Source organism: Carcharodon carcharias, chromosome 10 (genome assembly GCF_017639515.1).
Source record: "Carcharodon carcharias isolate sCarCar2 chromosome 10, sCarCar2.pri, whole genome shotgun sequence".
Classification (NCBI taxonomy): Eukaryota; Metazoa; Chordata; class Chondrichthyes; order Lamniformes; family Lamnidae; genus Carcharodon; species Carcharodon carcharias.
This window is the reverse complement of record NC_054476.1, coordinates 151,280,633-151,308,483: the sequence shown is the minus strand read 5'-3', so window position 1 is coordinate 151,308,483 and position 27,851 is coordinate 151,280,633. Positions and strand designations below refer to the sequence as shown.

General features: G+C 44.8%; 1 protein-coding gene across 1 annotated transcript in view; it reads left to right on the top strand.

Moving 5' to 3' along the window:
• Nucleotides 1-7,573: 7,573 nt before the first annotated feature.
• LOC121282898 (multidrug and toxin extrusion protein 1-like) overlaps nucleotides 7,574-27,851 on the top strand; it is a 58,947-nt gene continuing 38,669 nt past the window's right edge. Inside the window, exons 1-6 of the mRNA XM_041196708.1 lie at nucleotides 7,574-7,720; nucleotides 8,320-8,421; nucleotides 9,744-9,812; nucleotides 16,640-16,788; nucleotides 17,219-17,261; nucleotides 25,925-25,969. Of these exons, the coding sequence (XP_041052642.1) occupies nucleotides 7,574-7,720; nucleotides 8,320-8,421; nucleotides 9,744-9,812; nucleotides 16,640-16,788; nucleotides 17,219-17,261; nucleotides 25,925-25,969 (555 nt within the window). The remainder of the gene's footprint in view (nucleotides 7,721-8,319; nucleotides 8,422-9,743; nucleotides 9,813-16,639; nucleotides 16,789-17,218; nucleotides 17,262-25,924; nucleotides 25,970-27,851) is intronic.

Here is a 27,851-nt window from a genome sequence, read left to right as displayed (position 1 = left end):
CCCAACGCAGCTCTGAACAATAATTGGCTGTGTAGTTTATGACAAAATTAACTTAGCATTAAGGTTTTGGGCAAATGCAAGTGCATTGTATTATTTAGCTCATTGTATATTTATGTTACCATTCACGTTGACACATGGGCCAGAGTTTTCCAGCCCCGTTTGCATCAGGCATCATGACAGGCAGAGTGCGGGGTGGGGAGGGGAGGGGTGGGGAGGGGAGGGGTGGGGGTGATAATATGGTGAGAAAGCCAAAAATTGGTTTCACGCCATCTTGAAACCAGTCTGTGATCGTCCCCTCAACCCGTCAATGGCAGACCGCGTTTCAAACCGCTGCAGGTCAGGAACCGAATTTCAATCCTTTAGCATCTGGTTATAAGTCCTGCTCACCGGAATCATCCCTCCACGCTGGATCACCAGACCACGTTGGTCTGCTTGCACGTTGACGTGTTTCACAACTGTACATGAGCGACGTGCACCTGGCACTTCACTCGGGACTTCAAGGTTTGGTTGCCTATCTGGCTTTGGGCAGCGCTCGTGGTTATCAGCGCCAGGCTTTGCAGGCAGCACCACATCACTTTTAGGGGGGGGCTCTCCTACCAGACCAGCCGTAAGGCGGGGGTGGCTTTTCAGCGGCTGCAGGGCCAGGGCTTACTTGGGGAAGGGGGGGGAGGTGCCTCAGGAAAGGGAAGAGGCTGCAGAGTGAGGGCTGTACTGGGGAAGGGTGGGGGTAACCCAGGGTGTGTGTGTGAGGGCACATGTTGACCTGTGCAAGTGGCCTCAAGATGGTGAGGGCTGAGGAGTCAGTCTCCAGAGGAGATGAGGCCACATGGAGATGTGAGGGTGTGTGTGAGAGAGAGGGAGTGGTGATTTCCCTTGAGCTGGCAGTGAGTGAGATACCAGTGAATGTGTGATGGGCTTGTGAGTGTGTGAGTTTACAGTGATGAGATGGTTTCCTCACTGGCAGCACAAATGAGATAATTCATCCGTTTTCTGCACTGGCTGGCCAACTCCTTCTGTGATGCATTGGCATTGACCACCACAGCCCACCGCCTCCAAAGCCGGAGTGGTGAGACTGATGGGCCTTTTATGTCCAGAGCAGGAGGGGCGTGAGGTAGAGGACATTGTGGTGGCCTCCACTGCATCCAGAAGGTATCCCAAGATGCGTCACTGAATCAAGGGGCTGCACTCTTGGTTTTTGGGGCCATGTCTTCACTGAAGCAGTCCTGGGCTGCAAGCATTGAGAAGTGTGCGTGTGGTTGAGAGTGATGAGGTCAGCCATCCAGTACAGGAAGAGGATGAATGGTTTCATCCATTCCGCCAGGGTAAGTCAACCACCTCATCCCTCTCAACTCACACACTCACAAACCCATCTCACACCCACAGGGGTCTCACACCTCAAGGGACAACACCACTAACTCTCACACACACCCTCACATCTCCATCAGGCTCATACCCTCTGGAGCTCACATCCTCCTCCTGTCCATGGCCTCTGCTCACCACACAAACATTCCACGCAGTGCCACTTGTCCTGCTCACACTCTCTCCATCTGTTTTCATGCAGGAGAAGTTGGCTCACAGCAGCAGGGAGAGGTCCCAGACTGGGGGTGGAGTGGCCCACTTTAGGCCCCTCACTCACTTTGAGGAACGTGCCATCGTGCTGACTGGTGAGGACATGGACCATGCCTGTGGTGACGATGAGGTCAGTGGCGAACACCCACATGATAATCCTGCACCACATCATCCACTCTCAACGCAACTGTGAGTGCTCTCTCTCCTGCTTTTGACTCTGCTGCCGTGCACTAACTATTTCTACGTTGGTTCACAGGGAGCTCTGCCAAGTGACCGATGCCCTCAGCCAGTCAGTCCCTCAGCTGCACCTACGTCCTCACCTCCAGCCAAAAGGACACCTCGTCCATTGAATACTGGGAATTAGCAGCCTGGAAGACCTGTCACAGCACTTACCCACACCCTCTACTGGTGCAGAGACACACACCTCGGTGGGACCTGGATATAGAGCAGGCTTGGGTTCACAATTTGGTGGTCACCGCAAGGACACGTGTCCGCAGCAGGAGGAGGCAGGTTCAGCCGAGCTCCCCTGCACTCGTGGGACTGCTGGGGAAGAGGCACCTATGAATCCTGAGTCAGATGACGAGCCTCTGGACTCGGCCTTCCAACACATTGTGGAGAGTCAGCAGAAGATGGGGGATCATCACACAGAGCTTTTGGTAGCCCTCAACAGAGTGGCACACGAGTAGGAGGAATGTGTCCACCTGCTCTCTGATGAAGCGGTGCTCACAATTACTTATATGGAAGTCTCCTGGGAAGGATGGAGGACGTCATGGAGAACCTGGTCCAGCAGAACGCAGAGATGTGTGGAGACCTGCACCCAGGCGTGATAGCCATGGGTGATTTCCTGCAGTGGCAACGCGAGAGAGAAATGGGGCACCTCGACATCCCTCCAGGTGCTCCTTCCCCTCAAGGAGTCAGACCAGGGCCCTCGGGCACCCAGAGGGACGAGGAGTGGCAGCTGGGTCACCCCTGGGTCATCCATTCTGGAATCTCAAAGGCTGTCCTCTCCTTGCGAGCCATCTTTGCCTGCAATCCCCTCAACCTTGTCCTCTGTCACCACAGAGAATACGAACATCCATATGAACGAACATACATATGAATTAGGAGCAGGAATAGGCCACTCGGCACCTCAAGCCTGCTCTGCCATTCAATAAGATCATGGCTAATTTGGTTTTAACCTCATATTCTTGCCTATCCCTGATAACCTTTGACTCCCTTGCTTATCTACCTCTGCCTTTAAAATATTCAAAGACTCTGTCTCAACCACCTTTAGAGGAAAAGAATTTCAAAGTCTCACAGCCCTCTGCAAGAAAAAAAACTTCCTTATCTCTGTCCTAAATGAGCGACCCCTTATTTTGAAAGAGAGTCCCAGGATTCTAGATTCTCCCACAAGAAGAAATATTCTTTCCATATTCACCCTGTCAAGTCTCCTCAATCAAGTCACCCCTTACTCTTCTAAACTCCAGCAGATACATGCCTAGTCTGTCTAACCTTTCCACATAAGACAACCTGCCCATTCCAGGTACTAGTCTAGCAAACCTTCTCTGAACTGCTTTAATGCATTTACATCTTTCCTTAAATAAGGTGACCAATACTGTACACAGTATTCCAGATGTGGTCTCACCGGTGCCCTGTACAACTGAAACATAACCTCCCTGCTTTTGTATTCCATTCCCCTCACAATAAACGATAGCATTCTACTAACTGCTACTTACTTGCTGCACCTGCGTACTAATCTTTTGTGATTCATGCACTTGGACACCCAGATCCCTCTGCATCTCAGAGCTCTGCAATCCCTCCATGTTTAGATAAGATGCCTCCTTTTTATTCGTCCTGCCAAGGTGGAAAACCTCACCTTTTCTTACATTATACTCCATTTGCCAGATCTTAGCCCACTCACCTAACTTCTCTATATCGTTTTGTAGCCTCCTTACATCCTCTTTGCAACTTCCTTTCCTACCTATCTTTGAGTCATCAGCAAAATTAGCAAACATATCACTGGTCCCTTCATCCGAATCGTTTAAATAAATTATAAAAAGTTGAAGCCCCAGCACTGATCCCTGTGCCATACCACTCGTCATATCCTGCCAACCAGAAAATGAGCCATGCTTTGGCTGGTCCACAGAAGGGCAGCCAAACGAGTCGGGGCCCTCAAGGCCTCAACTCTCCAGAGGACCAATGCTAAAGTCATCAGAGGCAACAGGGCCAACCACTGCACAAGCTGTCTCCACCCCTGCTGCGGATGTCAGGGCAGCACCTAGAAGAAGTGGTAGGCCTAGAAACGTTAAGAAATTTTGATCACAAGTGGTTGCACGGGGGAACACATTTTGTCGCTTTATGAAAATATATTCGCTTTTACTGAATAATGTGTAGGGTTGTCTTTCAGCTTCTTTGACAGGCTTTGTGAGTCCTCCCACTGCAACCCCCCACCACTAGCAGTTCAGCTGCACGCTGCTGGACAGAAATGATTCTGGAATGAGAAGCGTGTGTGTGGCAGGGCCTTTCAGAGCCTGGTACAAGCACTCTCCTACACATGCGGAGCCTTCATCCATCACACTCATCTCACTGTCCAGAGCATTCTCAATGCTGCCTGCCGGCATTCTCTTTCAGTTGTCCATCTGAGCTGAGCTGCATCTCCGCCCACCAGCTGATCGCACTCCCACGCAGTACCTGTGCCCGTCCAACATGAGGCTCCGCTCGTTTTCGATTTCAACAACAGTGGTAGTAGTTAAGTTTTGGATCAGCTCACCAGTCCTTTCCCCTCCCCATGCCCTTTCCCCCATCACTGTTAATCCCCTTGGCATCACCTTCCACCTCCCCGCCGTCACCTACCAACCCGAAACCTTTTCCTTCCAGGATGTCCAGCTGAATCTGTACATTCCCTTCCTTCCCGAGAATTCCACCCCCATTCACATTGACAACCCCGACCTCCTCCTTCCCACCCCCAGGGTCGATGTTTGCCTTCGAGTCCCCACCAACCACCCCTGCCATCCCTTCGATCGCTAGCGATGCACCCTCACCCTCCCACCCTAGGGCTCCCTCTGCCCCCTCTCATACTTACCATCCTCTTCTACCATGCTCACCCTGGATCACTCTCCAGGAGGCAGTCATTGACTCCACAGACCCCTCCCTTGTATGTTAACCTGGACAACGCCCACCCCTCCCTTAATCCTTCCTCCATCCTTACTCCTTCATCCCCTGGACACTTTCCTACACCTTTACTCCCTCCTTCCCCCAGACACCTTCCCCCCTCCAAACTCCTTACCCCTCTGAACTCACATCCTTACAACTTGCTCCCCCTTACACCTAGCTCCGCACTTGCCGCGTTCTCCCCCGTCGCAACCTCCTCCTCTTGCATTCCCCTTTCCCAACCTCACAACCCCCAACACCTTCGCCATCCACCTACCCCCCCAAGCCTCACTCTCCCTGACACATTCACTCCTCCAGCTTCCAACCTCACCCACCACCTCCCCACCCCGGTACACCTTCCTCTCCCACTCGCAGGTAAACTTTCCTCTCCTCCCGACTCGCCGATCATCTGTAGCAGCCCATGGCCAAGATCGTGTTGTTCCGAAGCAGACCCGAAGCATCAATGGAGACCTCCCACCTTCTGTGAGCTGCATCGTGATGGAGCCCTTGTCCATGAGGATCCACCCAGCAGGCGATGCACATGTTCCTCCAGGGCCCGGTAGCTGTAGGGCTCCTCAGATGTCCGCGATATGAGCAAGGCCCCTAATGGTAAGTCCCGACTTCTGCACGTCACGCTTGTCCGGATGTGTGTCCGGGTCGGCATGTTTTCCCGCCGGCGCAGTGGAAAATTTGGCATGGGGATTGATTGCAATTGGGGCCTTACTTTGCATCGAGGCGTAAATCGGGTTCACGCCAGCCTCCAGTGGGATTCGCGTAGCATCAAGGCACAAACCATCGGATCATCCTGCTGTGCTTTCATGCCGGCCTGAAACCAATTTCTGTCCCTGGAGCCGAATTGCTCCCCACACCCCAGCCTGCCATGACACCTGACACCAACAGGCCCGGAAAATTCCGGCCTTAGTGTTTTGTTGTGAGTGGTCAGAATTCTTAACCTCTATCTGCCAGATCACAATGATATCTGGCATTATTCAAACTCTAGACCTGCTTTGTTTCTTTTCCTGGACAAATAGCTGCCCTTGAATCAGATTAGGATTTAAAAATGGTGAAAATAACAAGCCTGTGAGGGTGGTGTCCACCACTGACTGAAATTTTGGTCAATTAAATCTGAGCTCAGGGCATCAGTTGGTTTAATTAGATCTTTGCAGGGTTAATTCAGAAGTTGATTGCATGGTTCCCCTCACACCGTATGTGAAATGATGTAGAAAGAGTTAATTTAGCTAACCAAAAGTCGAGAATAACACTGGGCAAGGAGCATTAAATGGTCAAATCTTGGAGGGTTCACCCATTTGTTGTTGCATGGGATGTGTACATATTTGTTTTTATGGTATGCTAAAGAAAAAGCCTTTAGCTAGCACCTTTCACATCCTCAGGATGTTTCAAAGCACTTAACAGCCTTAATGATACCTGATGTGTAGTCACTGGGGTATGTTTTCAATTTGCCAGTCAGGCTTAAAACTGGTGTTATGGGTCGACTGCCATTTAGAGAAATCCCTCTGATTTAAAGTCCACTTGTTGCCAATTCACAAACCCAGTTTGAAGCCTACATATCATGTTAAACATTTATGCATGCATCTATAATTGTTTGAGGTAAGTGGTGCTTGTAAACCTGTTAAATTTAAGTGCTGGGACTAATATCTACAATAAGAATTGTAGGAGAACCTTTTTTACATGGACTACAACAGTTCAAGAGGAGAGAGGTAGAGGAGCAAATCTGCAAGAAAAATCGCAAAGATGTGCAAGAACTATAGAGTGGTGAGTACTAAGGAAGAGAAAGGTGATGAAATGTCAGTAGAAGCGGAAATGATAGAGCTAATGAATGCAGTGAAAATCGATAAGGATTTACTGGAAAGGCTTGCAATGCTTAGAGTGGATAAGTTGCCTGGTCCAGGTGGCATGCATCCCAGACTGCGAGAGTGTGGGTGGACGTAGTGGAAGTGCTTACCATAATCTTCCATTTTTCCCTGGGTATGAGGGAAGTGCCAGAGGATTGGGGAGTGGCAAATGTGACACCCTTATTCCAGAAAGGATGTAAGGACATTCCTAGTAACTTCAGGTCATTCAGTTTAATATCAGTGGTGGGTAAGGTTTTAGAAACAATAATCAGGGAGAAGAATCACCATGGATTTGGAGAGGCTTGTGTTAATTGAGAAGAGCCAGGGCAGATTTGTAAAAAGCAGATCATGCTTGACTAATCTCATTGAATATTTTGATGTAGTTAATGATGGGAATGCAATGGACATTGTCCATGTGGATTATAAGAAAGCCCATGACAGACTACCACATAAAAGGCTGATTAAGAAAACTGAGGCTCATGGAATAGGAGGACCAGTATCAGCGTGGATAAAACAATTGGCTTAAGGCTGTGTCAACAGTGACAAAATATGACTTGAACCTCAAGCCATGTCAACAGATACAATGTATGAGTACAGCTTCTCAGTGTAGTTCACAGGCTAGAGAATATTGAGTAAATCCTTCACCCTCATCCTACCTGAAAGTGGACACCAGTCAACAGTGCAGCATTAAAGAATCATTCATTAATGAAACTTTAGAAGTTTTAAGAAACAGTATAATTAATATTTGGTTATTTATATGCAGAAATCGTGCAAAAGCATTGAACCTGAAATGTAGATGATGCAACCCTGCAGCTCTGAAAGGACGATTGGTAAATATTAATCATGACCAGAAGTCCAGGTGGGAAACTGGATTTAAGATTGTAACCATCTATTACTTCAGAAGGGTGGCGGTGACACCCAATGCATGGTTGGGAGAATGGGGCATCAGGGAGGGGACATCCAAACGAGAGAAGTAAAATAACTGGTTTGTTTTTTTTTGTTTGCAGTGAAGAATTGGAAAAATGGAGAACTCAGTGCAACCAAGCTCTGACAATGTTGCCCAGACATGTGGAACCCGTGGTAACCTGTTCCTGAGGAAAATAAGGAGATTGATACCCATCAACTTCTGGCAGGAAGTGAAACACATTTCTGGACTGGCTGGACGGGTGGTGAGTTTACACTCACCTAACTTCTCATCGTATTCTTCATACACTGTACTCTCCAGAAATGTAACTAACTGTCTACCAAGCCCGTTTATATAATCTCCTTCAATGGACTCACTAATGCAACTCGCATCTCTATGCCCAATTACTTAATTCCTTTCAATTGTACCATTTATTCAATCACCTTCACTGAGCATACCTTTAAAATTCCTTTCACCGATTTAACTTGCACAGTTCATTTTGTTGAACCCGTTTAGAAATTCTCTTTCAATAACTTTACCTGATAACTTATTCCACAACTTCCTACGCTGAAGGTGAAATTCTTCTGCTTGATTTTGTTTTACTACTTCAAAGACGATTATTTCTAATTTGCATTTCCTGATATTTGAATCCTTCATTAGCGAGTGTTTTGCCTGGATCAACTTTTCCACTTTCCTTCGAGTCTTGAAAGGCTCTTTGAAATCAGTTTAAAATTGTGTCAGCTTTTTGAAGAAAAAAAGACAATTGTTTTATGATCAGTTTAATTAGAGCAAAACTGTAAGAGAGTTTGACCAAAGTTAAATGGCCAATTATTATATTACTTGTCATTCATTTTCCTTTGACAGTTTTTGACAGAACTGATGATGCTTCTATTAAATATTGTCAGCTTCGCGTTCTGTGGACATTTAGGAAAAACTGAATTGGACGCACTTAGTCTTGCCGCAGCGGTGAGTTTATGTTCAGAATGTACACATTTATTCATCATAATGTATCGTCTATAAAATAGTGCTGGAAATGCATTGCTTCCGATCAGTTTGAAGCTTAGTGCCTTTACCAGCTGATGAAATGCTCCTTGTGAAAAAGCCTGGGCGTTACCTGCTGCTCTCAGTGGAAGGACAATGATAGAGCAGCAGTTGCTTCAGTGGCCCTAGGCTAAAGAACAGAAACACCAGCTAGGAATCCCAGCTCATCACCATCGTCAATGAGCCATCCTAGAAGTCCGATGTGTGTGGACATTGGGTGAGAATGAGATTGAGCTCGGTCTGAATGCTCTTCATGGGCAGATAATCCTCTGGCAGCCACTTGGATCACACACGAGGACTGGTCACTTGTGCAAGGCATTCTTGGATTGCTGCGGCTCATGGAACTGTACCAACACCAACAATAACTTGCATTTATATAACACCTTAACACAATAAGCCGCCCCAAGACACTCCACAGGAGTGTAATCAGACTCCAAGCCAAAAAATCACAAGGATAGGTGACCAAAAGTTCAATCGAAAAGATAAGTTTGAAGGAGTGTCCTTGAAGCAGGGGAGAGAGTTGGAAAGACAAAAAGTTTTAGGGTGGAAATTCCAGATGCCGGGCTCAGGCAGCTGAAAGCAGAGCCATCAATGTTGGGGTGAGGGAAAGGAGGGAGATGGGGTCTTGGAGGGTTGTAAGGATGGAACAGGTTACAGAAATAGGGAAGGCTGAAGATATTTTTAACATCAGGATAAGAATACTAAATTTGGGGCATTGCCAGATCAGAAGCCAATGTACGTCTATTAAAACAGGGATGATGGGCTATGTCCCCTGGAATGACTTTTATTGTGCATGGCCCTATTAATTTAAAAGCACAGGATCTTTACGTTTTTTGCATGGCTGCATACAGAGTAATTTAGATGGACTGTCTTGTGCTCAACATACATGGGAATTTCTGGGTTGCTCTTTAAGTTTAACAGGAACATTCATCATAACTGAAGGAGGCTTGGTGCGGATTAGGATACGGGTAGCAAAGTTTTGTATGAGCTCAATTTAGGGAGGTTGGAAGATTGGATGCTGGTCAGAGAAACATTGAAACAGTCGAGTCTGGAGCAAGCAAAAGATTATCAAGAATTGGAACCTGATAGGAAGGAAAAGAGAAAAGGAAAAGAAGGAAGTGCAAAAAAAATTGGCATTTTATTCATTTATATATAATCCCTCCATGTGTTGAATTATTTTGTAGCAAGCTGGTGACATCCAGGATGATCTTGCTTAATGTTTCCTTTTCTTTATTTCTTTTGGACAGGCGTTAATTGTTCCGGGTATCTCCATGGGTGTTGGGTTGGCTACAGCATGTGACACACTCATATCTCAGGTAGGTGCAACTAACTCCAAGCTGCGCAATGGGCAGTGATGTCCCCTGAAAAATTAATTCGCTATCTCAGGGAAGAATAAATGTTTAAAATATAGGCTCTGTGAAGCTTGATCCCCTGTGTTAATTTGAACTACATGGACCAGGAAAGTATCAAATACAATTCCTGGAATGTCTTACGAACATACAAAATAGGAGTAGAAGTAGGCCATTCAGCCCCTTAAGCCTGCTCCGCCATTCAATAAGATCATGCTGATCTGTTTGCGTTTCGAATTCCACATTCCTGTCTACCTCTGATATCCTTTGATTCCCTTGCTTAACAATAATCTATCTACCTCTGTCTTAAAAATATTATTTGACCCCACCTCCACCACCTTCGGAGGCAGAGAGTTCCAAAGCCACACAACCCTCCAAGAGAAAAAAATTCTCCTCATCTTTGCCCTAACAGGGCAATCCTTAATTTTAAAACAGTGCCCCCTAGCTCTGGACTCACCCACAAGAGAAACCATTCTTTCCACATCAACCATGTCAATGCCATTCAGGATCTTATGTACTACAATCAAATCACCCCTCACTCTTCTAAACTCCAGTGGAAACAAGTGCAATCTGTCTAATCTTTCTTCATGAGACAACCCACTCATTCCAGGTATCATTCCTCTGAACCACCTACAACTTACATCCTTCCTTAAATAAGGAGACCAAAACTGCACACAGTATTCGAGGTGCAGTCTCACCAGTGCCCTGTATAACTGAAGCATAACATCCTTACTTTTATGTTCAATTCCTCTCATAATAAAGGATAGCATTCCATTAGCCTTAATTATTTGCTGTACCTGCACACTAACATTTTGTGACTCATGCAGTAGAACACCCAGATCCCTCTGCACCTTGGGATTCTGCAGCTGTTCTCCGTTTAAGTTATCTCTGCATTTTTATTCTTCCTGCCAAAGTGAATAACCTCACATTTTCCTACATTTTACTCCATCTGCCAGGTTTTTGCCCACTCACTCAGCTTATCTATATCCATCTGCAACCCCCCTTATGCCCTCTTCACAACATAATTTCCTACCTATCTTTGTGTCATCAGCAAATTTAGCTACTATGCCTTCGCTCCCCTCATCTAAGTCATTGGTATAAATTGTAAAAAGTTGAGTCCACAACAAAGACCCCTGCAGGACTCCACTCGTCACATCCTGCCAATTTCAACCAGTGCAAAGCTGCTACAATTGGCTTTAACAATCTTGAACTATGGATAGAAAAATGATCCAGTGATTTTGAACAGGGAAAGACATTGGATGGGAAATTCAACTTTGGAGTTGATGCAAAATGACCAATAGTAAGTTAATTGAAAGCAGATCAGAGAACACATTAACCAGCATTTTGAAATGCTGAGGAACAGGTGTTGCAAATACCGACATTTAATTAAATGAAGTAAAAACAAAAAATTCTGGAAAAACTCTGAAAAAAATGTCTGGCAGCATCTGTGGAGAGAGAAACAGAGTTAACGTTTCCAGTTTGTATGACCCTTCTGAAGAAGAGTCATAGGACTCGAAACATTAACTTCGTTCACAGGTTCACCACCCTCTTAGTTAACGAAGAAAACAAAGTTAACATTCAGACGAAGAGTAATACAGTCTTGAAACGTTAACTCTTCTTCTCTCTCCACAGATGCTGCCAGGCTTGCTGAGCTTTTTCAGCATTTTCTGTTTTTACTTCAGATTTCCAGCACCCACAGTAGAAACATAGACACATAGAAAATAGGAGCAGGTGCAGGTCATTTGGCCCTTCGAGCCTGCTCCATCATTCAATATGATCATGGCTGATCCTCTAGCTCAACACCATACTCCTGCTCTCCTCATACCCCTTGACGCCTTTAGAGTCTAGAAATCTATTTCCTTCTTAAATATATTCAGTGACTTGGCCTCCACAGCCTTCTGTGGTAGAGAATTCTACTGGATCAGCATCCTCTGAGGGAAGTTACTCTTCATCGCAGCCCTAAATGTACTACCCCGCATACTGAGACTGTGACTTCTTGTTCTAGACCCTAACCCAGCCAGAGGAAATATCATCCCCACATCCAGTCTGTCAGAATTGTATATGTTTCATTGAGATCTCCTTGCATTCTTCTAAGCTCCAGTGAATACAGGCCAAATCAGCCCAATCTCTCCTCATACGACAATCCTGCCATCCCAAGAATCAGCCTGGTATACTCCCTCTATGGCAAGTAAATTCTTTCTTAGGTAAGGAGACCAAAACTGCACACAATATTCCAGGTGTGGTCTCACCAAGGCCCTGTACAGCTGCAGTAAGACATGCTTGCTCCTGTACTCAAGTCCTCTCGCACTGAAGGCCAACATACCGTTTGCTGCCTTAACTGCTTGCTGCACCTACATGTTTGCTTTCAGTGATTAGTGCACAAGGACACCCAGGTCCCTTTGTACATCAACATTTCCCAATCTATCACCATTTAAATAACACTCTGCCATTCTGTTTTTCCTACTGAAGTGGATAACTTCACACTTATCCACGTTATACTGCATCTGCCATGTATTTCCCATTCATTCAACCTGTCTAAATCACCTTGAAACCTCTTAACATCCTGCTCACCGCTCACATGCGCACCAAGTTTTGTGTCATCAGCAAACTTGGAAATATTACATTTGGTTCCCTCATCCAAATCATTCATATATATTGGGAATAGCTGGAGCTCAAGCACTGATCTCTGCGGTACCCCACTAGTCACCGCCTGCCACACTGAAAAAGATCCATTTACCCCTACTGTTTCCTGTCTGCTAACCAATTCTCAATCCATGTCACTATATTACCCCCAATCCCATGTGTTTTAATTTTACACACTAACCTGTTATGTGGGACTTTATCAAAAGCTTTCCGAAAATTCAAATACACCACATCCCTTCTCTATTCTGCTAGTTACATCCTCAAAGAACTCCAGTAGGTTTGTCAAACATGATTTCCCTTTCATAAATACATGTTGACTTTGTCTAATCCTATTGATATCTTCTAAGTATCCTGTTGTCACATCCTTTATAATAGACTCTAGCATTTTCCTTACTACTGAGGTTAGGCTAACCGGTCTGTAATTCACTGTTTTCTTCCTCCCTCCATTTTAAAATAGTGAGGTTACATTTGCCACCCTTCAATCTGCTGGGACTGTTCCAGAATCTACAGAATTTGGAAGATGACAACCAATGTATTCACTATTTCCATGGCCACCTCCTTTAGTACCCTAGGATGTAGATTATCAGGCCCTGGGGATTTATTGGCTTTCAGTTCCATTAATTTCTCCAGCACTATTGCTATAGTAATACTAATTTCCATCAATTCTTCCTTCTAACTAGACCCTTGGTTCCCTCATACTTCTGGGAAGTTATTTGTGTCTTCCTCTGTGAAGACGGAACTAAAGTAGTTGTTTAATTGCTCTGCCATTTCCTTGTTCTCGATTATAAATTCTCCCATTTCAGACTGTAAGGGACCTACATTTGTCTTCACTAATCTTTTTATTTTTACATATTTACAGAAGCTTTTAGTCTGCTTTTATGTTCCTTGCAAGTTTATTCTCATACTCTATTGTTCCCCTCTTAATCAATCTCTTGGTCCTCCTTTGCTGAATTCTAAACTGTTCCTAGTCCTCAGGCTTGCTACTTTTTCTAGCAACTTTATAGGAGTCCTCTTTGGATCTAATACTATCCTTAATTTCTTTTGTCAGCCATGGTTGGGCCACTGTTCCTGTTGTTTTTTTGCGCCAGAAAGGAATGTGTAACTGTTGCAATGCATACATTCATTCCTTAAATATCAGCCATTGCCTATCCAACGTAATGCCTTTTAATGAAGTTCCCCAATCTATCTTAGCCAACTCATGCCTCATACCTTCAGAGTTTCCTTTGTTAAGATTTACGGCCCTAGTCTCAGATCAGACAACTTCACTTCTCATCCTAATGAACAATTCTATCATGTTATGGTCACTGTTCCCTAAAGGACCTCCTGCACAAAATTACACAATATCAAATCTAGGATAGCCTATTCCCTAGTTGGTTCCTTGACATACTGGCCTAAAAAGCCATCTTGTACATACTTGAGGAATTCATTCACCGCAGTATTATTGCTAATTTGGTATGCACAGTCTATATGTAGATTAAAGTCACCCATATCTCTAATTTCCTGTTTAATGCCATCCCCTATCTTATCACTACAGTTTGGAGGTGTATAGACAACGCCAACTAATATTTTCCACCCTTTGTTGCTTCATAGCTCCACCCATTCTGATTCTACATCTAGATATCCTCTCTCACTACTGCGATGGTATAGTGGTATTGTCACTGGGCGAGTATTCAGAGACCCAGGGTAATGCTCTTGGGACCTGGGTTCAAATGGTGAAATTTGAATTCAATATACATCTGGATTTAAAAGTCTGATGTTGACCACAAAACCATTACTGATTGTTGTAAAAACCCAACTAGTTCACTAATGTCCTTTGGGGAAGGAAATCTGCTATCCTTACCTGGTCTGGCCTAGGTGTGACTCCAGACCCACAGTAATTTGGTTGACTCTTAAATGCCCTCTGAACAAGGGTAATTAGGGATGGTCATTAAGTGCTGGCCTAGCCAAGGATCCCCACATCCCATGAAAGAATAAAAACTAATAATGCCATGCCATCTCCATTTCCTTTTTGCCTATTCATTTTAAATATCGAGTACCCTTAGATGTTCAGTTCCCAACCTTGGTCACCCTGCAACCATGTCCCTGTAATTGCAATCATACCATACCCATTTACAACTATTTGCGCTGTTAATTCATCTACCTTGTTGTAAATTCTCTGTGTATTCAGGTACAGTGCCTTTAGACTTGTCTTTTTAACATTTTTACACATCTTCTTTTGTTCCCATCAGGTTCCCATTCCCCTGCCAATCTAGTTTAAACCCTCCCACACAGTGCTAGGGAATACCCCTGCATGGATATTGGTCCCAATCCTGCTGGGGTGCAACCTGTCCAGCTTGTACAGGTCCCATTTTCCCAGAATCAGTCCCAATGCCTCAGGAATCCCAATCCCTCCCTCCTACACCATCTCTCCAGCCATGCATTCAACTGGTCTATTCTCCAACTCCTGATCTCGCTAGCACGTTGCACTGGGATTAATCCTGAGATTACTACCTTTGAGGTCCTGCTTTTTAATTTATTTCCCAGCTCCCTATATCCTGCTTTTAGGACCTCCTCCCTCTTTTTACCTATATTGTTGATACTGATATGGACCACAACCTCTGGTTGTTCACCCTCCCCCTTCAGAATGTCCTGCAGCTGCTCGGTGACATCCCTGACCCTGGCACTAGGGAGGCAACATACCATCTTGGTATCACATCTGCGGCCGCAGGAATATTTATCTGTTCCCCTTACGATATAATCCCCTAACACTATTGCTCTCCCACTCTTTATCCCCCATTTTGTGCAGCTGACCCACTCGTGGACTTCGCTCTTGCTGCATTCCCTGAGAAACCATCTCCCCCAGCATTATCCAAAACAGAAAATCTGTTAGAGAGGGAGATTGACCCAGGGGGCTCCTGCATTATCCACCTAGTGTTTGTACACTGCCTGGCAGTCACCCATTCCCTTTCTGCCTGTGCATTCTTTACCTGCAGTGTGTTCACCTCACTGTATGTGCAATCCACAATGATCTCCTCCTTGCGGATGCTCCAAGGTGACTCCAGGCACAGCTCCAGCTCCAAAACACCAATTTTGAGTAGCTGGAGGCGCTTTCTGCACACATGGTCACCCTGGACACTGGAAGTGTCCCTGACTTCCCACATTACACAGGAGGAATATTCCACTTGGCCAAGCTGCCTGCCATGACTTACCCTTAAATTACTCCTTTTACTTTTACTTCCTCTAGTTTAGAGAATAAACTAGGAAGACATGCTTATCAGGTCATACTTAAGGCCGCTGCTCTTCTTACTGAGGAAAGGTAGAAAATGAAAGGATCACCTCTCACCCTCTTCAGTGAACTCCCTCTCTCACCAAACTCCAACTGAAGCACTTTAATGCAGCCCAAAACAGCACTCCAGTGTCACCGTAAGCAGCACTGTAGATGGCTTGCTTTTATGCTGTCTGAATCTAGCTTCTGAAAACCTGTTTAAGCCAGTTAATTAATTTACTAGTTGCAGCTGCAAGCAGAGCCTGTATAACCCCTGTCTTAAATCTGGACTAAAACTCACCTTCTGCCAACCCAAAGAGCAACTTTTAGTTAGTTGCTAAATTAAAGAAAGACTAGACTTTAGATCGAAATGAACCCTTAAAAGTCCCTCTCTCAAGAAACTCCAACTGAAGCACTCTAATGCAGCCCAAAGCAGCATTCCAGTGCTTAGTGTTTAATTAAATGGACTGTGAGCACAAATTAAAGGGTTTGACATAATGAAATGAACATGACTTGGGTTAAGACCAGTTCTCCCCTGCCTGCAGTGTAAGAATATCTGCAATAGAGCCTCACCTAAGCTGTTAATGTTTTGTTGATTAACAGCTTTATAACCAAGTCCAATGGATATTTGGTTAGGAAAGGGATTGATGATCATATACCGAAGTATAGAGAGAGATGTTTAAAGTCTGTGACCAATGAGATAGTTGCTGAGGTGCAACTGGTTCAAACCTTGAACAAACCTTGGCAAGAGCAAGAATGGTATCCAATAGTTCTATTATGGTTTTGGTTAAGGCAGATAAATATGTTATTTACTTTTTTGATGCAGTTGTTGTAAAAAAGCGGTATCCATCAGAATATTCACTATCAATACAATTCACTTTAACAAAGCCCTTGTTCTGATTTTCAGACATATGGCAGCAAGAACTGGAAGCGAATAGGAGTGATTCTCCAAAGAGGGATTCTCATTCTCATGATAACCTGCTTCCCCTGCTGGGCCATCTTCGTAAACATCGAGCACATTCTTTTGGCTTTAAAACAGTCTCCTGCAGTGGCCAAGTGAGAGTCTTGTCCATTTTCCATTATAATTTTATTCCAACTTGCAGGCATCCGGGACAGCTGCTTAAAAAAGGTGTTTGTTCCCTTACACATGTAAATGAGACAGTAAAATCAATGTTGATTACAAATGAAATATGTATGAATGTTGCACCAGAGCAGATGTTTGTAGAAACATCAGAGTTGCATGACCATTTCTATGATATAATATTTTCCTTCTTATATTTTATCTCCCACAGAAGTTATTGGCTGTGACTCTGCTATGTGCCAGGTCTAACTTGCTGTCTTCAGTGCTATGGCACCGACTGTTGGTACAGGGTACTTCACTAATGCTGCATGATTTTGCTACCTCGGTTTGTGTTTACCTTTGGTTACAGGTGGTGATGTCCTATGGTTTCCCTGTTGTTACCATTATATTTTATTTTTCTCACAGGTTAGCACAGCTCTATGTGAAGCTGTTTTGTCCTAGCCTTCCCGTAAGTAAATTATTTTAGATAGCAAACACGCATGCAGACAAGTTGTTAGACAGCTAACGTCATTCATTACCTGAAATGAAGATAGACCAAAAAAGTCTAGTCAGCAAAAATCACAGTGGATTCACCTGTGACTACCTGGGGAAATCCATCGAGCTAACCTTATCAGGATGGTAGGATGGTCCCCTAAGCTGACCTCAACTGGGAGCCATAATGACTCAGCCCCCATGGATAGATAACAGGAGAAGTTCTTAATTAAAAGGTGCCATTAGAACTTTAGTATCTCACCCATATTGCTGTTCTCTATTGGTGTTACAATCCCTGCAGAGACCAGTGAAGAAATGAAACCCCAATTGATGGACAAGATTTCACTTTTTAAAACTTTTACTGTAACTGTCAACCCAAAATCAACATAAATCAGGCATGCATTAACACACAAATGGTATTACAATGAAAGCAATGAATTTCACTTCAATAGAGAATACAACAAAGATAACTCTTACAAATGCCTCAGCATCACTTGCAGCACATATATGGGCTCATGTGCAGTCTCAAAGCCCTTTAAATGCTGTATCCTATTTGTAGAATCTCTCATTTTTCCCATACACTTGAAGCCTCTTCCTTTAATGCCTTCACTAACTCTTTTTGGCCACGTTTAGACCACTATGGAGGTTTATTCTTTAGAGCAATGGAAAATCAATTGTGAATTATGAAGTAATTCTTAATATGTTTGCCATTTCCTACCTACTGTCTTGGCCTATAAACTAGTTTCCAAATCTAACTTGGCCAATCCTCCCCTTGTACCCACAATTATTCTGTTTCAATTCAGGCCCAAAGTTTTGTACTTAACTAAATCCATCTCAAACTCAATATAAAACTCTATCATACTATGTTCACCCAGCCCTGAGGCTCATTTACAACAATTAACCCTTTCTCATTCCCCAAAACTAGATCTGAAACAGTCTGTCTGCTTGATTCTCTGACATGCTCCCCTAGGAAGCTATCTTGGATGCATTCCATGAATTATTACTGCAAATTTGGTTTGCCCAGTCTAGATGAATGTAAAGGTCTAAGTTACAAGCGCAGAGTGAGAGTGAGTGTTAGCAGGCTCTTGATCATGAACAGTAACATGGGTGAACCCATCCTTGCCTCATCCATTGTACACACAACACCCATTTTCCATCATGAGTGACTGACCATCAAGATTGGCTCACTTCTTAAACTCCATGATCCCAGATTGCTAAGGTCATAACAGTGTCAACTAGGTTATCCAAGCCCAATCCTCAGCTTTCCAAGTTGACTCAGTAACAGAATAGCTTGGCGCATTTATCTACTTAGCCCCTTGGTGGCTTCAATCTGGAAAGAAAGACATGCATTTATATAGCCTTTCTTGACCTCAGGACATTTAAATCATTTTATGGAGAGTGAAGTACATTTTAAAATCTTTTATGCTCTTCCCACCCCCACTAGAGCTATACCTTGAGTGCCCTACCATCCATTCTTAATTAGCACATTCGTTTAGATAATATCACCAACTTTAACACCTATGTGTTCTTTTGTTCTATTGTTGATGACATCTTTTGATGATCTGCTTCTATCACTGCTTGTTTGTCCCTACAACCACACCAACCCCCTCCACTTCTCTCTCTCTCTCTCTCCGCGCCCCCCACACACATTAAATCAGCTTATATTTCAACTCTTTCTTGGACTCGAACTCAAGTTCTGTCGAAGCGTCATGAGGACTCGAAACGTCAACTCTTTTCTTCTCCGCCGATGCTACCAGACCTGCTGAGTTTGTCCAGGTAATTCTGTTTTTGTTTTGGATTTCCAGCATCCACAGTTTTTTTGTTTTTATCTCTGTGTTTAATTGACTGCCACTGCTCTTCAAGAAATGCCTACCTCCTTGAAGAAGTTCTGTTCATCTCTGCGACAAGATTTCCATACCTCTCTTTTGCCTTGATCACCTTCATTGCTTTCCATTTCCCTCCTGGTGTTTGACAAGGTGTTTACTAAAACTCACTTTCACAGCCATATCTCCTTTCTCAGTGACTGTCTCCGTCTCCGACTTACCCCACGTGGATTTCAACTGAAATTCCACCCCTCATGTTTCGAACCCACCCAGGATTACAGGTATCTCCGGGACATAAAACGTTTCTCGGACTGCTGTTCCCGTCACATTCTGAAATCCACACTCAGTGCCATGCGCCGCCATATGAACACACTCGACCTCTCCCTCCAGCAACACCGCTGTATCCTTTTTCAAAGCTGCGTGTGCCCCCAGTTTCATTTTATTCTTCGGCTCATCCGACGCCTCAACAAGAAACTTTTTCTCTTTCTCTCAAGTGCTAAGGAACGCAAGCTCCAACAACTCATCGACACCAACACCCATCTAGGACCCTCCACCCCTGCCTGTCCCTCCGTCCCCACCCCATCTTCCAATCCCAGACCCAGCCGTGTATTCACTATACCCCCTGACCTTCCCCTCTCCGACGCTGAACGTTCAGTGCTCAGCAAAGGACTTAGTTTCATACCCTTATGCCCTCACCTAAATGAATTTTGGGCTCGGCATGATGCTGAACTCTTCTTCCGCCGTCTTCGTCTCCGGGCTCACTTCTTTGGGCAGGAGTCCTCTCCCCATTCAACGGATCCTTTCACCCACCTCCAATATTCTCCCTCCACCTGGACCCCTCCCTCTGGATTCTTACCTTCTCTTGATCTTTTCATTGAGAACTGTCGGCGCGACATTAGTCGTCTCAATTTCTCTGCTCCTCTCACCCATTCTAACCTGTCTCTCTCTGAACTTACTGCACTCCATTCTCTCAGGTCCAACCCTGACATTGTCATCAAACCCGCTGACAAGGGTGGTGCTGTTGTTGTCTGGCGCACTGACCTCTACCTCGCGGAGGCTGAGCGTCAACTCGCAGACACTTCCTCCTACCTCTCCCTGGACCATGACCCCACCACTGAACATCAAGCCATTGTTTCCAGGACTGTCACTGACCTCATCTCCTCTGGGGATCTTCCTCCCACAGCTTCCAACCTGATAGTCACCCAACCTCGGATGGCCCGCTTCTATCTCCTACCCAAAATCCACAAACAGAACTGCCCCGGTAGACCGATCGTCTCAGCTTGCTTCTGCCCCACAGAACTCATTTTTCGTTATCTTGACTCCCTTCTCTCTCCCCTTGTCCAGTCCCTTCCCACCTACATCCGTGATTCCTCTGACACCTTACGTCACATCAACAATTTCCAGTTCCCTGGCCCCAACCGCTTCCTCTTCACCATGGACGTCCAATCCCTCTACACCTCCATCCCCCACCAGGATGGTCTGAGGGTCCTTAGCTTCTTCCTCGAACAGAGGCCCGAACAATCCCCATCCACCACTACTCTCCTCCGTCTGGCTGAACTTGTTCTCATGCTGAACAATTTCTCCTTCAACTCCTCTCACTTCCTCCAAATAAAAGGTGTGGCTATGGGTACCCACATGGGCCCCAGCTATGCCTGTCTCTTTATGGGGTATATGGAACATTCCTTGTTCCATTCCTACTCCGGCCCCCTTCCACAACTCTTTCTCCGGTACATCAATGATTACTTCGGTGCTGCTTCATGCTCTCGTCGGGACTTGGAAAAATTTATTAATTTTGCTTCCAATCTCCACCCCTCCATCATTTTCACGTGGTCCATCTCTGACACTTCCCTTCCCTTCCTTGACCTCTCTGTCTCAATCTCTGGTGATAGACTGTCCACCAATATCCATTACAAACCCACCGACTCCCACAGCTACCTCGACTACAGCTCCTCACACCCCGCTTCCTGTAAGGACTCCATCCCATTCTCTCAGTTCCTTCGCCTCCGTCGCATCTGTTCCGATGATGCTACCTTCAAAAACAGTTCCTCTGACATGTCCTCCTTCTTCCTTAACCGAGGTTTTCCACCCACAGTCGTTGACAGGGCCCTCAACCGTGTCCGGCCCATCTCCCGTGCATCCAACCTCACGCCTTCTCCTCCCTCCCAGAAACATGATAGGGTCCCCCTTGTCCTCACTTATCACCCCACCAGCCTCCGCATTCAAAGGATCATCCTCCGCCATTTCCGCCAACTCCAGCATGATGCCACCACCAAACACATCTTCCCTTCACCCCCCCCATCGGCATTCCGTAGGGATTGCTCCCTCCTGGACACCCTGGTCCACTCCTCCATCACCCCCTACTCCTCAACCCCCTCCTATGGCACCACCCCATGCCCACACAAAAGATGCAACACCTGCCCCTTCACTTCCTCTCTCCTCACCGTCCAAGGGCCCAAACACTCCTTTCAAGTGAAGCAGCATTTCACTTGCATTTCCCCCAACTTAGTCTACTGCATTCGTTGCTCCCAATGTGGTCTCCTCTACATTGGAGAGACCAAACGTAAACTGGGCGACCGCTTTGCAGAACACCTGCGGTCTGTCCACAAGAATGACCCAAACCTCCCTGTCACTTGCCATTTTAACACTCCGCCCTGCTCGCTTGCCCACATGTCTGTCCTTGGCTTGCTGCATTGTTCCAGTGAAGCCCAACGCAAACTGGAGGAACAACACCTCAATTTCCGACTAGGCACTTTGCAGCCTTCCAGACTGAATATTGAATTCAACAACTTTAGGTCTTGAGCTCCCTCCCCCATCCCCACCCCCTTTCTGTTTCCCCCTTCCTTTTGTTTTTTTCCAATAAATTATATAGATTTTTCTTTTCCCACCTATTTCCATTATTTTTAAATATTTTAAAATCTTTTATGCTCTCCTCACCCCCACTAGAGCTATACGTTGAGTGTCCTACCATCCATTCTTAATTAGCACATTTGTTTAGATAATATCACCAACTTTAACACCTATGTGTTCTTTTGTTCTATTGTTGGTGACATCTTTTGATGATCTGCTTCTATCACTGCTTGTTTGTCCCTACAACCACACCAACCCTCTCCACTTCTCTCTCTCTCTCTCCGCCCCCCCAACACACCTTAAACCAGCTCATATTTCAATCCTTTCTTGGACTCGAACTCAAGTTCTGTCGAAGGGTCATGAGGACTCGAAACGTCAACTCTTTTCTTCTCCGCCGATGCTGCCAGACCTGCTGAGTTTTTCCAGGTAATTCTGTTTTTGTTTTACTTTTGAAGTGTAGTTCCCTTTTTTAATGTAGGAAACACGGCGACCAATTTGTGTACAGCAAGTTCTCACAAATAGCAACGTGATAAATGATTAGGTCATCTATTTTTTCTAAAGATGTTGACTAAGGGATAAATGTTGGCTAGAACACCAGGAAGGACTTGTCAAACTTCTGTCATGGGATCCTATGCTTTTTCTTCCAGTTCCTTGAGCTTCAGTGTTGAATTTACATTTTCCAACCTTATCTCTGTCTTTTCCTTCTTTGTCTGCAGCAGAGCTTTGTCCTTGTCCTTCATTTTCCTTTCACTGTTGGCCAGGTCTGTCTCCGTTGAAGTCTTAACTTGTTTCAGTTCCATAATTGTGCTACTTATGGCTTCATTATCCGCTGGAAGCTTGGCAAGTTCTATCATTTCTCCTTTCAATGCCTCCTTTTTTCCATTCAGCTGGTTCTTCAGCTCTTCAATTTCTTTCTTGTACCTCTTGGCTTCCTCATGGAATATTGAACATTGCTGAGTGTTCTCTGCCAACTGGTTCTTCAGTTCGTTGAGAGTGACATTAAGTTCATTTTGCTTCTCTTCATAATTTTCCAGAGGAACAAACTTTGACCTGAGGGATCCTTGTAGTATATGAACGTACTTCATCGGGTTTTCCTTTTCTTTGTGAAGCTCAATTGCTTCATCTTGAGTTTTCTTGTAATTCAACAGAAACTCCATGAGTTTCTTCTGCTGCCCTTCCATTCTGCAGTTTAAGACGGTCTTTGTTTCCTCATGTACTGCTTTTGCATTTGATCTTGAAGAACAATCAGCTGTTCTTTCATCTGTTTCTTTTCTTGGTGACCTCTTTCATGCTGTGCTTCAGTGGATTGCTTTGTTGCTTCTGATAGCTCCAATGCTACTTTTGCTGAAGTAGAATTCAACATCTTTTATAGCTCCTCATGTTTCTCCATGGCCACGTATTGATTCTTCAAAGAGTCTTTCAGGGCAGTGACTTCTTTGAGTATCTGTTTTGCCTGCTGTTGCGCTTGGCTGCACTTCTGGCTTAAACTCAGACTTGATATGAACATTTTCCTGTGGAATAGCTTCATTTCCTTTTTGCAGGTTTTGTTTCTTTTGGGTTACATCAGGTAGCTTTCCTTCATTCACAGCCAGCTGCTCACTCTGCACTTCTGCCTGCTGTTGCAGTTTGGGTAATGTGTCGGCATTTTCAAAAAGCTCTATTTTAAGCCTTTCGGCTGCTTCCCAGCCTTTACTTACTTCTGCACAAAACTCTTTAGCTCTTGCACTTCATTGCATTGGCATGGTCTGTGACCATCTTGTGGTTAGCTTGAGTATTCTCTCCCGTGGCCTAGGCTCTCTTGTCTTCCTCGGCATGGGGTCTTCTGTGTCTCTCGCTCTGGGGTCTTCTGTCTCCTATGATGCTTTATCATGGGTATTGTAGACCTTATTTTAAGTTCTGTACTCTCCACAATTTGGAGTTTAAAATATTTGTCAAAGACGTTAATATTTCACCAAATGTGGTTGAGGATTCATCTACACCTTGGTTTAGAATCATTTCATCCACAAATATAACAAACAAGTATAAAAATGTATTAACTTATACTTCATCTGATTTCTTATTTAATCCTGATGTGCTCTGATAATTTAAAAAAGCTAAGTTCAGCTTTTTTACTGTTTTTTTTTTTGCTCACCCTTTTTGTGATTTGGCCAGGTCTATTGACTCTGCTTTCACTCAGGCCTGCCTTTTCATCTGTGTAATGTATTATTCTTTCATTTTCAGCCTATTTTCCCATTTTTGAATTTTGCTCAGACTTCTTGTGATCTGGCCAGGTCCTTTGACTTTGCCTGGCTTTTCACCTGCTCAGTGCATTCTTTTGCTGCCTTCCAGCCTTTTTTTGCTTTTTGAATTTTGCCCAGCCTTTTTAGACCTAGCTGGGTCCCCTGACTCTGTGTTCGAGCAGATCTGGTATTGGGCCTTCACATGCCCTGGTGGAGTCCTTCAACCTCCATGGGCTGAATTTTACCCCTGTCAGGGGTGAAGTTGAAGGCCAGGTGCGCACAGGTGCGCTTCCGGTCAGTGCCCCCAATTGGGGGCACTGTGCTATTTTACATGGGTGGGCCAATTAAGGCCCGGCCAGCGGGACGTCCACACAGAAGCGCTCTGCTCGCTCATCTCCCTGAGGCTAAGTGCAGCTTAGAGATCAGCTCTAAATGTTAAAAACCTAAAAATAGAAAAATAAAATTTCCCTAACATGTCCCCGCATGTGACAATGTCACATGAGTTGGGACATATCCCTAATTTTTACAGAAACTTTATTAAAATTTTAAAAACCTACAATGAAACCTCATCCTGCCCTTGGATGAGGTTTCATGCTTTTTCTAATTCATGCCGGGGCTCCTGGTCTGCCCGCCAACCTTAAGGTTGGATGGGCAGCTCCTTTAGTTACTTAATTGACTCTGTCAATGGCCTCAATTGGCCATTGACAGGTCGGCGGGCATGCAGCTGATTTTGCTGCACCCCTGCCCACCTGAAAATTTAAATGGGGCACGGTGACGTTGGGAGTTCCGCACAATGTCACCGCGCGTTATTTTACGCGTTGGCGAGCGGGCCCCATGTGTGCAATGAAACTTTTTACTTAGGCACTCTCCAACTGTGTCTTCAATTTCTTTTTAGGCGAAGTCCAACTATGGCCGCAATTTTCCAGTCCTGCCGCCGGCTGGAATTTTCCGGTGCTGCTGAAATTCAATGGACTTTTGGCTGACTCGCCAAATTTTCTGTTCCTGCCCGTGATGGGCCCTGCTGTGTGGGGGACCGAAAAATCCCGGCCTATGTCTTCAATTTAGATGCACTTCTCTCAGATCAGGCTTCAGTTTCTTTGTGTCTTTATGCTTTGAGATTCTGGGTTCCTTCACCAGCTTCTCTTAAATTTCGGGCTCCATCCTTCATTACCACCATGTTGTAACAGTTGTTTGGTGTCTCACTCAGAGGCTTGTATAGTTGAACATTAACTGTCCATTGGTAACCCATAACTATGTACATATCCAAGATACTGCCATGCATGGGTGCTGTCTCCATGCCGGCCCCTTCCAGACTCTACTCCATAGACAGCCTACTATCATGTGACTCTCTACATCATACCATGGGTGGTGCTGTTCTCCAGTCCCACATTAACCCTTCCTCTGCCGAACACCCTTATCCTACACAGCACCCCCTCAATCCTGCACAGGGAGTGTCAGCTTAGATTTTTGTGTTCACGTTTCAGGAATGGGTCTTGGACCCATGATCCTCTGACTCAGAGTAAAGGTGTTACCAAATAGCACCATAATGCAGCATTTAGATTTTTCAAGTTCTAAGCAGCCACAGCTTGAGCCATACAAGACCTGAGTAAATTGTCTACAATCACCTTGACCATCACCCAATGCAGGTCTGGTTCGAGTTTTTGAAGGAAGTATGAATGTAACTTTCTTTTCTATTTCAATAGTGATTGATGCATGGTCTGCTGCTAATTATTTTCAATATGCTTTCTCAGGCAATATTTCTTCATGTCTTAGAGAACAGCTACCTTCAGAATCAGGTAAAGTCACTGAATGTTGGAGTGTGCATTAAATTACTTCAGTATTTATGCAATAAGATATAACTTGGGAACCTTTGGTTGAATTTCGCTAACTTTGATAGCCAACCACAATTGAGCAGATGATTCATACTATTTCAGGAGGTAGTTTGGAAAAAGTGGCTACAATTGCAAGGTATTCACAGTGTATAAACTGACTATTTGACTTAATATGTGGTATTTGTGCTCAACTGGAGCCTCATCCCACCCTTCTTCATTTAACCTGATAAACATTTCCTTCTATCCTCTCACTGCTCCACCCCACACCCCTGTGTGATTATCTAGTTTTACTCTAACTGTCTGTGCTATTCACCTCAAATACTCCTTGTGGCTAAAGAAGTGAAACTAGTTTCTCAGCCCAAAAGGATCAAGTGGGGATCATTTCCCCCTTCACTGCCTGGTCAGTAATCTGGTGAAGTCGGTTGCCAATGTAAAACTCGCCCAAGTTTCATGTCACTGAAATCAAAGGGATAAAATCAGGTGGCTTCTACACTGGGTAGGCCATTATTGCCCAGACTGTGAATGTGAAAATTACCTTTTTTTTGTTTTAAATGTCATTCTATCACTATCCAGTCAAATGTGTTGGCATTTTGATTCTCAATTCCCCCAGTGGGGTGATGTCCAACCTTCTTTCAGTCCATCCTCAGGATGTAGGCAATGCTGGAAAAGCCACATTTATTGTACATCCTTATTTACCCTGAGAGCCTCCTTGAAACACTGCTGTCCATGTGGTGCTGCTGCTCCCTCGATGCTGTTGGGTAGGCAAAACCAGGATATTGACCCAGGACAATAAAGGCCAGCTACTCATGTCCAAATCAGGATTAGTGAGACAGGACGGAACCTGCACAGGGTGGAGTTGATCAGGTATCTGAAAAAAAAATCTGCTTCCACAGCCACATCTGCACAACCTTTGTTTCTTTACTATATCCATTGCCAATTTCATTGGCTGTTGCATCATGAAATCTCTTGTTATTTAATCCCCCCTGCCCTCCACCCTATCACAGACCTTCTCCTTCATTCTCCCTGCCCCCTTCCTCTTTCCATGGACTTAAAAACCCTTACATCTCTATCTTCCTTCAATTCTGATGAAAGGCCATTGACCGTTTCTCTCTCCACAGATGCTGCCTGACCTGCTGAGATTTTCCAACAATTTTTGTTCTGAGTTCAGATTTCCAGCTTCTGCAGTATTTTGCTTTTTTATTGGTGTTCCCATGAAGTTGTTGCTTTTTTTTTGGTGCTAGGTGTGGGGAGATGTACTGTCAGAAGTAAACCGGGTGTGAATGTTCAGTGCATCCTATAGGCAGTAGATACTGCAACATCCTTCAATGCATCAGTGGTACAGCGGGTGGATACAGAGTATAGGGGAACCAACAAAGCAAATCAAGCTTTCTTGAGTGCTAATTTAGTTGTTGCCCTCCAGCTGACTGTTCAATGTTTCACCAGATTCACAGCATTCATATAATGGAGAGGTTTGAGGGGATAGAAGATGACTCACACTGCAGAGTGCTCAATATCCATCCTGTCTACAGTGTTGATATGGCTGGTCTGATTATGTTCCTAGTTGGTGGTGAGCTCTAAGATATCATTGTTGGTGAACATATAGTTGTCCATTATTTATTGATTGTTCAGTTGCTGAATCCAATACAGAGAGCGTGGAATGGCAGCATCGGGGGAATGGTTGAATGAGTCCCTTATCAGAGGGATAGCAGGCTATTGAATAAACCAGTGGATTCAAGTCTCCTGCACTCTGGGGGAGCACAATGATAGATGGAGTAACTCCCTGTGCACAGGGAATTTGATGATCTAACTGCAAATGTGAACAAGTCAACCACACCTACAATCAGAG